The sequence below is a fragment of the Zootoca vivipara genome, chromosome 5, assembly GCF_963506605.1.
Source record: "Zootoca vivipara chromosome 5, rZooViv1.1, whole genome shotgun sequence".
NCBI lineage: Eukaryota > Metazoa > Chordata > Lepidosauria > Squamata > Lacertidae > Zootoca > Zootoca vivipara.
The window spans coordinates 9,702,864-9,716,656 of record NC_083280.1 but is presented as its reverse complement, the minus strand read 5'-3'; the positions used below and the strand labels follow the sequence as shown (position 1 = coordinate 9,716,656).

Sequence of the window (13,793 nt, the reverse complement as noted above, 5' to 3'; positions counted from 1 at the left end):
CAAAAGCTCGTTATATAAAAATTTCACTTATCCAAACACAATGAATTAGTACCCAAACCTCACTATACACTCCACAGATTAGTACCCAAACAGTCGGACCTGAGTGTAGTACTGTAAACGAGTAAGCAACCTTAAAAAGCCTTGCTTTTTGTGTGTTTTCCTAGTCCGCTGTAGCCATTTTGCCAGGATCCATGGTGGGAGGGAGGGGAGAGATTGGACAAATAAGAGAGCAATTTATCCCTTGTTTTCCTTTTGCAAGGTTTCAAACAGTTTTCCTGGGTTTTCTCATCATTCTGGGCTGTGTGTGTGTGTGTGTGTGTGTGTGTGTGAAAATCCCATGGTTGGGAACGTATTAGAAATTTCCCCATAGGAATCAATGGGAAACCTAGACTCATCATGCAAATGACCACCCAGCAAACAATTTCCTGGGAACACTCTGTGTCCAGAGAGCAGACCCTGTGTGCAATAATACTAATAATTTTACCACATATTTGTGAGCCAGGCGACTTTCTACTCAGTGGCAAAACCCTGCATAGCTGAAGGTCCTGGGTTTAATCCCTAGGAGGGCATCTCCAAGTAAGACAGGGAAAGGAATGCCCCACCCCACCCCACCCCACCTTAAAAACAAACCAACCCTAGAGAGCTGCTGCCAGTCAGTGTAGGCCAAAATGACAATTTGCTATATATGTGATTTTCAAGTCTTAAGTGAATTTTATTCCTTTTACAGGTGAGATGAAAACTCCTGGACAAGGCCCTGTTTCGATATTCTTCCTCAGCTAGAAAATTGAGAGACCCTATTTTAATTATCATGTCGAAGTATTGTAATATATTTACAGTATAAATTTACAAAGGTGTATATGAAATTTACACACACATATATAGTAAATATCCAAAGCAAGTTAATCTTACCTAAATCTCTTAGAGTTTCAAGGTTGAAATGTACCAAATATGTCAAAGTAACTGACTCAATACGTTTGTGAAATTTAAAGGAAAGATAAGGTGTGGTCTACTTAAGAGTTAAAGTAACAGTAGTATGGAGTTAAGTAACCCCTGAGCCAAGGAGATAAGTAACTATACAACCTTTACAAGACATCTAAAAGCAGCCCTGTATAAGGAAGTTTTTAAAAAAATGTTTAATGTTTTATTGTGTTTTTACCATGTTTCTCATAAAATAAGACACTGTCTTATATTTATTTTACTTAAGGAAATAAGCCTATGGCTTATTTTCGGGGGTGTCTTATTTTTTAAAAAAATTACCTCCTCTTCCTGTCATGGCTCGGCGCCCGGAACTGGCTGCTGCTGCTGGGAGCTTTGTCGGCGCTTCAGCAGGGCACGCTGCTGGGTCCCGCCGGGTCTGGGCTCCACGCGGCGCGCGCTGCGGCTCTTGCCGGGTCGGAGCTCGGCATGGCACATGCTGCGGCTCTTGCCGCGTCCCGCCCGCTGCCGGGTCGGCGCTCGGAGCGGCACGCGCTGCTGGGCATTTTGGAGGGGCAGCAGCATCCGGTTCCGGGCGCTGAGAGGCATCTTCCTCTTCCATGGCGCCATCCAGACCTGCTCCCACCATTATGGCTTATTTTGGGGGTATGTGTTATATTTTTTCAACCCAGGAAAATCCTGCCATGGCTTATTTTCTAGGTGCGTCTTATTTTATGAGAAACACGGTATATACGTTGGAAGTCGCCCCGAGTGGCTGGGGCAACCCAGTCAGATGGGTGGGGTATGAATAGTAAAATTATTACTATTGAGTAGGCATCCCTATTTTCATCAATGGAAAGGTTGGAGGCTACTGATCATGGTGTTGTTTAATAATAATAAAAAGTCAATAAAACATTCCCAACTCTCTTTGGAGATAAAACGTAAAACTGTAATAATAATAATATAAGATTTTTTAAAAGATAACAGCAACAACAACACTTACTGTATTTTCCCGTGTATAAGACTAGGTTTTTTTACCCAAAAATTAGGTTTGAAATTGGGGCTCGCCTTATTCACGGGTAGTGCTGAGGGGTGTTTTCTTAATTTGGAGTCCCTCAAAATAGGGGCCATCTTATACATGGGGGCGTCTTATACATTTATCATTATTATTTTTACAGAAAAAAACTTATTATTATAGTAGATTTTAAAAATAATAATAGTAATAATAACTACAACTATCATCACCATTATCATTCTTACAGAAAAACTAAACGGCGGGGTGCAAGGAGAGCCCTCAACCTTACTTTAAAAACACGCCTGCGAGGGACTGAAATTACCTCAGCTGCTTCGCTCCTCACTGGGCCTCTTCCCCCGCCGCGCGCCCGGCCCCGCCCCGCCCCGTTTTCCCCGGCGTGCCGTCACTTCCGGGAGGCGGGTGCCGGCGCGCGGGGAGACCCCTTTTGGTGACGGGCGCAAGGCGGCGTCGCGCGGGCTCCGGGATGGCGGCCGGGATGCGGCCGCGTCGTCGTCGGCAGCGGCACCTGCGCCTCGTGCACCTCCTCCGGGCTCCTGCTGCCTCGGCTGCTGGCGGCGGCCGGGCTTCCGCCTTGCCGCTGAAGGGAAGCGCCCGGCCCCTGCGCTGATGGGGAGCGGGAGCGGCGGTTGCGAAAGAAGACGAAGAATAAGACGACGACGGCGGAGGAGGCGGAGGAGGCGGCGACCGCAGCACCAGCAGCAGCAGCAGCAGCAGCACCAGCAGTAGTAGCAGCAGCAGCACCGCTAGTGCCGGACTGAGGGGCGGCGGCTTTCGTTTTTGTATTTTAGCGGGTGGGGTGGGGTATCGGGAGGGGAAGCCTCGCCCGCGGAGAAGCGGGGGCTGGGAGCCAGCGAAGAGACCCGTCGAGGGGATGTTGCGGTGGATCCGGCAGCAGCTGGTAGGTGGGGCGTTGGGGTGGGGAGGGGTCTCTCCTCAGGAAAAGGGGCTCGCTTTAGCCTCTCACTGAGGAAAGTGTGTATATGTGTGTGTGTGGAGGGGTACTCTCCAACTTTCTCTTCTCTCTTACTTCGCCCTCCCTCATTTTCTGAGGCGGGTGTCACACTTGGTCCCGTTCCCGTCCTTTTTTTTGGGGGGGGGTCCTCTCCTCACTCGCACTCCTCAAATAATATACAGTATTCTCTCTCCCCACCCCAGCTCCTTTCTTCCTGCCTCCTATTAGTTTCTTGCTTCCTTTCTCTCCCCGCCCCACTTGTTACTTTTTCAGTGGTGAAAGGGGGGGGGCTAACTACCTCCCCCACCCAAAAGACCTGCCTGCTTTCAACTTCAAACATCTCCTAAATGGGTCCTCTTTCTGCCCACCTCGACCAGCTTTTTGCACCCTGTTCCCTTTAAGTTTTTAGCACTAACCCTGAAATGGCTTTTCTTAAGGGTGCGCCAGTTTGCACATGCATGTGTGCTCTCTGGGGAGATGTGGGACATCTTGTAGCTAGCTTCCTGCTTGGTGACAAATCTGGGTTTGCCCAGCCTAGTGTGTTAAAAAAAACCTCTTCCTTGTGGTTTGTGACGGCTGCATCTTCTTCTTTTCTCTCTCTTTCTGCTCGCTGTTGTCTCCCCACAGATGCAATTTCCTACTTTCAAATTTAACCATTTTGGTTGGGTCAGTTTAGTAGCAGTAGGTGAGGAAAACAGATATGGGGAAAGTTAGGTTGGGGGCCAGGTGGAGAAGGAAGTAGCCTGGGAGTGGTCAGAAGCCTGAAGGTGTTTGTGGGGGCAAGATTTTTACTCTACAGCGTGACCTATAACTTTATTAAATACTGGATGTAATGTTTTATTTTCCATTATTCCTTCTAGAGGGTAGACACTCAGGATCCCGTTGTTTCTTGGATGAATCATGGGATGAGATCTGCAGTTCTTGGGCTGATGATAACGGCTTGCAATTGCCAGCAAGTTCTGGCTTTTTAACCAAAATGTTACAATTCAAAATAATTTGTATCTGATACAAGAATGCCACTATGATAGATGGCAGTGATATTTGACCGGGAAGTCATTGTTGGAGCCTTCCCTGATTGCTTGACCAGGGATTAGGATCACTTTTGTGCAATGGCAAAAGTTTAAGCCTATTGGAAGTTTATAAATACTGTATTTGAATAAGATTCTTTTGGCTGCTACAGGCTGCAAGCCAACTTCAAAAAGTTTTAGAAAGCTCTGGTACAGAGGGTCAGGACTGTTGCCTCTTGCCTGTTTCCCTCTTAGAATAATAATAATAATAATAATAATTTTTTTGTTTATACCCCGCCCATCTGGCTGGGTTTCCCCAACCACTCTGGGTAACTCCCAACACATTAAGAACATAATAAAACATCAAACTTTAAAAACTTCCCTACACAGGGAAGTTGGTCTCTAAGGTGCTACTGGAAGGAATTTTTTTATTTTGTTTCGACTACGTCAGACCAACATGGCTCAGAGAGAGAGAGAAAGAGAAAGAGAGGACATTATTTTCTTACAGCCACTTGAGCTTCATTTCTCAAAACTCAGGCTCTTGAGAACTGTTACAACAAAATAAGTAGTAAATGTGATTCAAAATGCAACAACTTCCTTCCTGCTAGAACATTAGCAGTGGCGAAGTTTCTATTGGTGGTTGCAAGAATCAATGATCCCAACAAAATGTTTTTGAAACCTGAAGGCAGGATGTCCTTATTGGGTATCGCTTTGTAACGAATTGATGGGTCTATGGACCGTAATAAAGGTTGTTGTGATTTAAGGGGAGTTGCGTCCTAATGCGTTACACGCATACACAACAGTGACGTGGTACAAAATATGGTAACAGACAGTAAATCTGCAGCTTGTTTACAAGGGAAGAAACAACCATTGATATCAACTGTCTGCTCATATAAGTCATCTGGGAAGTAAACCACAATAATGTACTTAAATTTAGAGAACGCTACACTAATTGAATAAAAGTATTTCATTTGCTTAGATCCTGTTTGTTTTGCATTTGATTATATTTGCATTTACTGCATAGCTTAGCTTTTATACCCTGGTTAAAGTAGCATGTGGTGGTTTATTTATAAATATCCTAGGAAACTTTATAATTGTTCTAAAAGAATTTGAGAGAGGCAGCTTTTCGCAAACTGGCCATATAGAGATGCATTTTCAGTTGGAGCTTCAGTTTATATTGGTTGTCAGTCCAGTGATACTTTATCGCATTGGGATGATACTAGAACAATGCTTTATGAAAGGGTTATTTTTGTCCCTGTGCAGTTTGCTAATCTGTTGTCTAGGATGGATTCTTTTTTATTATACTACATCTGTTGGGAAAGATTATTTAGGTTCTTTGATTTACCTCGGTTGCCTTAATAATTCAGATATGACTGATATGTGGTCCTGTATTTCACTTACATATAGCTGTTTTTATTGATGGGTTCAACTAACTAATAGCTTCTTAACACAACAATCTTGAAATTATTGTACCGGTATGTGTGTAGGGTGGCACTAGCATGCCATGATAGATCTGCTAATGGGCTGTGAGAAATACCGGTAGCTTAAAGACTCATGTGAGCCAAAAGCACCCAACCAGATGCTTCTCTGTACAGTTCACTCCTCTGGCTTTTGCCTTCTTTCAAGTCAGCTGTCAGCTGTCAAGTGACTCTCTTAGAAAAAATATGTGGTAGGCTCCTCTAGTGTAACTCAATGTAAGCTTTTCTGTATCTGAGTGCAGTGTGCCTCTCCTTTTAATTCAGAAAAGCAAACCCTGAGTTTTAAATGATATTAGCTACACTGGGCACTCTGTAGAAAGGCAGGCATAAAGTTGTGCATCACAGCAGTGGAAACCCTGCTCTAAACAGGGAGCAAAGGAAGATACAGTGGATGCTCGGGTTGCGAACATGATCCGTGCGGGAGGCACGTTCGCAACTCGCAGTGTTAGCAACCCGCGTCTGCGCACGTGCGGGTTGCGATTCGGCACTTCTGCGCATGCACAAAGCTCGAATTAGCGCTTCTGCACATGCGTGTGCGCTGAAACCCGGAAGTAACCCGTTTGGGTACTTCCAGGTTCGGCGCGGGACGCAAGCTGAAAAGACGCAACCTGAAGCGTCTGTAACCCGAGGTATGACTGTAATTGCATTCTAATGGTTCACATTTTGCTCCCCTGGCCATTATATTTAACTGTACTTTGTCAATTTTATGACCAAAAGTTTTATGTGTGTTTGGTGGAGGTAACTTGGTTTTTAACTTTTGCTTTCTTTTAAAACGAACAAACCTTTGGATGTGTATTTTGGCCACTTGCATATGATCAACCAGATATCTTGTCCTTTTAACATTACAATGAGTAATTTTTACATGGGTGCTATGGTCCATGGGGTCACGAAGAGTAGGACACGACTAAACGACTAAACAACAACAAATTCATTCATTATTGCGATATCACCAGATACTATAATAAGCTAAATGTGGTGCTGAGCGATTGCTTCATCTGCAACTCAAAAGCTAGGGTTTTGTATGTAATAAATGCATATTTGATAGACTTGTTTTTTGCAGACCTCTACCCTCATGGGTCGGGACGCAGGTGGCGCTGTGGGTTAAACCACAGAGCCTAGGGCTTGCTGATCAGGAGGTCGGCGGTTCGAATCCCTGCGACGGGGTGAGCTCCCGTTGCTCGGTCCCAGCTCCTGCCAACCCAGCAGTTTGAAAGCACCTCAAAGTGCAAGTAGATAAATAGGTACCGCTACAAGCAGGAAGGTAAACAGTGTTTCCGTGTGCTGCTCTGGTTCGCCAGAAGCGGCTTTGTCATGCTGGCCACATGACCTGGAAGCTGTATGCTGGCTCCCTCGGCCAATAACGCGAGATGAGTGCCGCAACCCGAGAGTCGGTCAAGGCTGGACCTAATGGTCCCTTTACCTTTACCTTCATGGGAGAGCTTCTTTTGTTAGGATAGTCAATTTTCTTAACTTTCAAATTACAGCACTTTTTGTCTGTGATATGCCACATGGCTATTCCTTCGAAGGTTGTTTTCTTCCTCTGTTGTTGTGGGTAGTGGTGGTTGCTGCTGCTGCTGCAGGGGCAGCAGCAGCAAGGTACATAACGCTCTTCCTGAATAGCAGAAAAGAAGAATTACTCATCAAGGTGTGGGGATGAACATTCCTTGAATAGGGAAGAGACACCTGTCAGTAGAGACATAACACTCTTCCTGAATAGCAGAAAAGAAGAATTACTCATCAAGGTGTGGGGATGAACATTCCTTGAATAGGGAAGAGACACCTGTCAGTAGAGACAAGGTGTGGGTAGCAGTGGGTAGCATACTTGTTGAAAACAAAGTCGGAAGAATGTTTACGTGGTTGCTTTGGATTTGAAAAAAAGATGTAAGCTGAGCAAAAGCTGAATTTGTGTGTTGGAAGCAGCGATTCATAAGGTGGATTTATTAAAACTTATTAAAATTAGTGTTTCAGTACAATGAGGCAGGGAATTTAAAGTTAAAGGCAATTAGATCCTTTAGCCCCATTGAACTTCAGATATCCCTGGGGTCCAGACCAGACGCCACATAGTGAACTTAATGTGATGGATAATAATAATTTATTATTTATACCCTGCCCCTCTGGCTGGGTTTTCCCAGCCACTCTGGGCGGCTTCCAACAGAAATATTAAAATACAATAATTTATTAAACATTAAAAGCTTCCCTGAACAGAGCTGCCTTCAGAAGTCCTCTAAAAGTCTGGTAGTTGTTTTTCTCTTTGACATCTGGTGGGAGGGTGTTCCACAGGGCAGGTGCCACTACCGAGAAGGCCCTCTGCCTGGTTCCCTGTAACTTGGCTTCTCGCAGCGAGGGAACCGCCAGGAGGCCCTCGGCACTGGATCTCAGTGTCTGGGTAGAATGATGGGGGTGGAGATGCTCCTTCAGGTATACTGGACCAAGGCCGTTTAGGGCTTTAAAGGTCAGCACCAACACTTTGAATTATGCTCAGAAATGTACTGGGAGCCAATGCAGGTCTTTCAAGACCAGTGTTATGTGGTCTCGGCGGCTGCTCCCAGTCACCAGTCTAGCTGCCGCATTCTCGATTAATTGTAGTTTCCGGGTCACCTTCAAAGGTAGCCCCACATAGAGTGCATTGCAGTAGTCCAAGTGAGAGATAACTAAAGCATGCACCATTCTGGCGAGACAGTCCGCGGGCAAGTAGGGTCTCAGCCTGCGTACCAGATGGGATACTTCATCGCATGGGGTCTTGAATTGTAAGATCAGTGTGCCCCATTGAAACCAATAGCTGTTCCACTCCTCCAGCTTGTCACAATAGCACTTGCTATGGCTATATAGGGGAGCTTGTGGTGTCAGAACCCAGGTGTATGTGCACTTGCCAAAGATTGGCTATCTGCAGTGCAAAGTAGAAGAGTCTGCACAGTCAATTGTACTGAGATTGGATTAAAATCCAAGGCTTAATGCAGTTGCCAAGAGTGTAGAAGTGAGGTCAGATTCAGTGGTGAGAGCATGAACGAAATTTTAAGCAACCATAGTGATCAGGAAGGTTTAATAACTTAATTATTTCATTTATTTAACCAGATTGTTTTTGTAGCATCCAGATAATACCATTTACCTATTTGCATTTTCATGCCTTAAGAAATAGAATGGTGGGTCTTTCCTATTGCTCTCTCTTAATTCTGAACTCTGATGGTGAATACTGTACCGTAAAAATGGAGCCAAAATCTGCATTCTTGTGGGAAACCTGATAGTTGCAAAAAGTACATTAAAAATATATTAAAAAACCTATACCCACCTCAAGAGCCCAATGAGGACTGAGCATGCCCAGCAAAATACTGTGTAGTAAGCACACAGAATATTGTATGTTAGTTGGGGGGGGGGATTGAAAAGCAGGTGGGTTGGAATTGAGTCTCCTAGTGGAGAACATGGTTGGTTCGAACCCTGAACAACAGAACTCCTAACATTTGCTGCAGGTCCCACTTGTATTATTATTAATGAGATTCCAGCTACAGAACACTTATGATTGGGGTGAGGTAAACCAGAGGTCAAAAGCACCTTCCCAAGCAACTTGGAAGGATATAGAATCCCAAAATTATTTTATTTTCTAAGGAAAATGGTCACTGATTTTTGCCAGAGTGTTATATCATGTACCACTGGCTTATTAGCATTTACTGTCTTGCAAAGAAGCCAATTCTAGTGTCTCACTGTTCTCTGAAATAATAATTGAAAGAGTTGTTTGCTTTCATTATAATGCATAAACATGTAAGACTGTGCTGTCAGAATGTCCAAACAGAATAACAATTGCACAGCTTTGGAAACAGGCAGCAATATCTGCAAATGCTTTGCTATAGAGTTCAGTTAGGAAGTTGGAGTTTTTCTTTACATGCTCTTTTACTCCTCCTAATTTACATAATAAAGGAGAATGATAATCAAAATTTATCGTACAGCTGTTAAATGCCAACATCTAGCACTTCTATATGGCAATGAGCACTATAGTTTCTATATACACAGTTTAATCTTGTGTCTCATTTTTTCCGTATGTGTTCCTTACATATGTTTACTGTATATCCCGCCTTTCTCCACCAAGCGTACACAAGGCAGCTTACCATAGAAACAAGGACTGGTACTGTATAGCAAAATAATAATATAACACTGTGGCATGCAGTGACAGGGGCCCAGTGTACATGGCTGCCACAACTGGGAAGGCCTTTCCTTTCTGCCCATCCATAACATCCCAGATGGCAAGGGCACTCGGAGGACAGTCTCCATAGAGGCGCAGAGTTCTCAGGCTTGTTCATATGCAAGGAGGCGATTCAGAGATGTCCAGACAGTTAGTTGATTTAAAGGTCAAAGCCAGTGCCTTAAATCCAGTCCAGGAACAAATTGGCTGTTAGCGCAGTTAGTAAAGGATTGGAGTAATATGCTCTGATCTCATTGTCCCTTCCCAAACCCTGGGAACCCCACGGGGAGCATGTTACAGTAGTCCAACTTGGAGGCTAGAATATGAATGAAAGACTAAACTAAGTCTGGTGCCTACTCAGAAGCATGCAGCTGTCTTTCCAGATTAACCTGGTTAGAGACAATTCTGCTCCCACCTGAGTATCTAGGAGTACTCTGAAATGGCAAATCTCTTTAGAGGAAATATAACTCCAGTCAGAAAAAGCTGAACACCACCCAGTCAACAGTACCTCCATCTCATTTGGATTAACCCCCCCCCCCCATCTGCCTGGTCCAATAATGGCATTATTCAGTTATACACTGAGAAAACCTTTCACATCCTCATGATATGTGTAGAAATTTGAGAGAAAACATCAGGATACGAACAAATTTGCCACTATACGAGTCTAAATCTTTTTTTTCGCCAGGTTTAATCTTTGCTGTATAATTCTAATCATCAAAAAGAAGTATCTGTAGGCATTACTTTCTCAAAATATTTTTGTATTACTTTTCATTAAAATTGATTCTGTGACAGTTTACAAAAAAATAACACAGTACTGTACATAAGAGCAACGTAGTGGAATTTTAAAAATCTAATACAGTATTGTAATGGAGATACAGAGCTGGTACTAGAATAAGGAAAGGAGGAAATAGATCATATGAATTCCAGAAGTTCAAGATCCTACAGCAGTTGTTGGAGTCATTTCAAGTCCCATTTCTAGCTCTGAAGTATTAGTAGAATGGCTAGGAGTGAGCCAGCTGGGTTATTCTTATATTGCAAACAGTCCTTGTGGTAAAAAAGATTTTGAATTTTGTAAAAACATTGCTGTCACTGGGAGAAACCTTTCTGAAAGCTGATATGGATGCAGTAAATGGAGTGTTAGGCATGGGCTTCAGGTTCTTGATTTCACACGCTGCCTTTGCGGTGAATACAGATAAGAAATCTCGGCCATAGTTCACCTTTTCCCAGTTGGAATAATCGTGACTTAACTCGACTATTGTGAGGAGTACGAAGAGATAAGGAGTGCTATGTAAATGAAATTCAGTGCTGCTTATCGGCAGTGAAGGAGCCAGTAACCTTCTCTAGCCTGAGTGAATTTGTGGAGAGTTGCATAACATGCTAGGTGCAGCTATTTGTGCAGAAAAGCCCAGCCAAATAGGAAAGAAACAGTTAGCATGCCAGCTGCACTGATTCAGTAATAAATAGACAATGGTTTTGAAGCATGAGCGCTGGATAAGCTCCTGCAGTGTTGTGTGGGACGTTGGAAGTGAAAGGGTGGATTCCTGAAGGCAACCAAGTTTTACCCATTTTGAAATTCTTATATTTCTTGAGCAGGCATGCATACTAACTGGTTGCTATAACAAAAAGCATAGTGGTTAGGAGCTAAATTGAGCATTTGTATAATCCAAGAGCGTGTTTGGAAGAGTTGTAAATCTCCAGAAATTTGAGAACTGAATAGATTGCAGAGGTGTTTGGAAGGACATGAAATGAGTACAAAATTTCATCTCTATAAGTTCTCTAGAACAGTGGTCCTCAACCTTGGGCCTCCAGATGTTTTGAGACTACAATTCCCATCATCCCTGACCACTGGTCCTGCTAGCTAGGGATCATGGGAGTTGTAGGCCAAAAACATCTGGAGGCCCAAGGTTGAGGACCACTGCTCTAGAACACTTGTTTTCAGCTGGTGGACCAGGAGCTTAGGACCCTCTAGTGGGTTGCAGCCTGGTCCGTGCTATTGTATGGTAAAAAGTTTAAGGTATTGGTACCCAAATGAATGTTCGTCCTGGGTCTGAAGAGTTTGATGACACTTGCTCTATGATCCTGGTGAAATCACCTGTGCTAATTTCCTATTCAGTGAGTTCATTAGGAAGCCCAGCATAAAACAATCTGCAATTCATGGTGTCATCCAATAGTCTTTCATGTCTGTTTCTCTGTGGGTGTTTCCATAGAAAAACAGCCTTTAATTTTAAGTATGTGTGTGAGGGAGAGAGGGTTTTTTGTGTTCTAAGGATTTAGTCTTAATGTGGAAAAATAGCTGCCTCCAGTGCAGATCTGGGCATAGAAAGCACAAGGCAAAAGCTAAGTGCGGATGAGCCCTGAGCCAGGTGTTGAACTGAATTAAACACAGAGATCACAGGTTGCAGCTGTTAAAAGTAGCCTGAAGGAGACAGAACTTGCTGCACTTGCAAAGGAAAGCATTTAGAAGCACTTACATCTGAGCATCCCCTGAAGCTTGACTTAACTTAACCGAAGGCATCTCTGAGTCTGGAAGAAGGGTGGATTTTTAAACTGCTATTGAGCTTTCTTTTGAAACAACTAGCTAGTTCTTGGAGCGCTCCTGATAATGTGCAGTAATCCTGATAGGTCAGCCTTTCTGTTGGGGATTCTAGCATTGTTACATCATTTATGTGGAACAGATGGTGAGGGTTCTGGCGGTGACAGTGACTGAATAAAGGATATCCCTGGCTTGGCTCCATGAGTTCCCAGTGGTCTGTGGTCTCTTGAGCTTCACAATAACATGTAATTGGAGCATCACATAAAGCTAGAGTCATTTGAGAATCAGACTGGTTTATAACAACTCCTGAAACGTATTGCCATGCTTCACACTCTTCCAGCTCACCCTGTACTGAGTTGACTGTGTGTATAAGCACAAGTGTCTACATTTGTGTCATGAAGGACGGAGAAGCTGCTTTCTCCCTCTGATATTGTGCACAAGCATTGCCTTTGCTGTAGTCATTTTACAGATGTTCCATTCATAAATCTCTCCTCATTTTACTTGTCCTTTTGTTATTGGTCCCAGCTACTGCTGTTGTCTTTCTCCCTGAAGCGGACGCTCTGTTCTAGAAGCATTTAGCTTGCCTTTTGTTGGCTTGCTGTTTAATGTCAAAACTCCCCTTTAAAAAAGCAGTAAGGTAAAAGGTAAAGGATCCCTGCACAGTTAAGTCCAGTGCTCATCTCGCTTCAGGACAAGGGAGCCGGCATTTGTCCACAGAAAGCTTTCTGGGTCATGTGGCCAGCATGACTAAACCGCTTCTGGCACAATGGAACACCATGATGGAAGCCAGAGCATACGGAAACACTGTTTACCTTCCTGCCGCACAGTAGCAATGTGCAGGTCAGATATTCCTGCTTGTTCCACAAGACTTGGTATACATTTGGAAAATAAATTTATAAAATAAGCATCACTTAGGCTGCATCTGGGAACAGATACAGCTGAGAATTTTCCAAGTATTATTTGTCAGCCAGCTGCTTTTTTGCACTCAAACCTCTTTTGTGCGCCAATTTTCAATATAGCCAACTTGTTATTTGTATCTTACGCCATGCTGGCACAAACAACTGGGCAGCATCCTCTTTGCAGGGGTGAGTTGGCAGTGCATATGGATACGCAGAGATTACTGCAAATGTTCCTTAAAAAGTAATTTTTATTAATTATTTAATGAATAAAATGTTTCCCATGAGGCATCCTGAAGTAAAAAATACAGAACACTTAAATATATAAAAAGCAGCTAAAACATCTGCATGTTTAAATGCAGTTCATATATAACCAGTATGAAAAACACTCAAATGTGTTTACACACACAATGTGAAAATAACTTAAAATTCAATACAGATATCAACTTGTTTATCCCACATCTTCATGAAAATTAGTTTGACTGAGAGAGAGTGCTACATTTGAAAGGGATGTTCACAACGTCTATGTATGGTAACTGCAAAATTCCCCCACTTATTCATCATGTATATATTTTTAAAAGTTCTTAGCTGTTTTTCATTAAATGATTCCACGCAGCATATACGTACAGTTTAAAACTTAATAAAAATGCAACCAGACAAAATAAAAAAAATCAAAAGCTAAGAACAATATAAAACAATTCCAAGGAGAATCATCTACCTTCTGAAATGTCTGGGCAAATAGGAAGGCGTTCAGATACCCTTACTAGCAAATTTGCCGGGAAAATCTGAAGTCTCCCATATTAAA

At 43.2% G+C, this 13,793-nt stretch overlaps 1 protein-coding gene across 7 annotated transcripts in view; it reads left to right on the top strand.

Moving 5' to 3' along the window:
- Window positions 1–2,713: 2,713 nt before the first annotated feature.
- The window catches only part of ATP11B (ATPase phospholipid transporting 11B (putative)), an 80,151-nt gene continuing 69,071 nt past the window's right edge, over window positions 2,714–13,793 (top strand). For all 7 annotated transcript variants that reach the window (XM_035134137.2, XM_035134135.2, XM_035134138.2 and 4 more), the window contains exon 1: window positions 2,714–2,849. In XM_035134137.2, coding sequence (XP_034990028.1) covers window positions 2,823–2,849 — 27 coding nt within the window. In that variant the 5' untranslated portion in view covers window positions 2,714–2,822. The remainder of the gene's footprint in view (window positions 2,850–13,793) is intronic.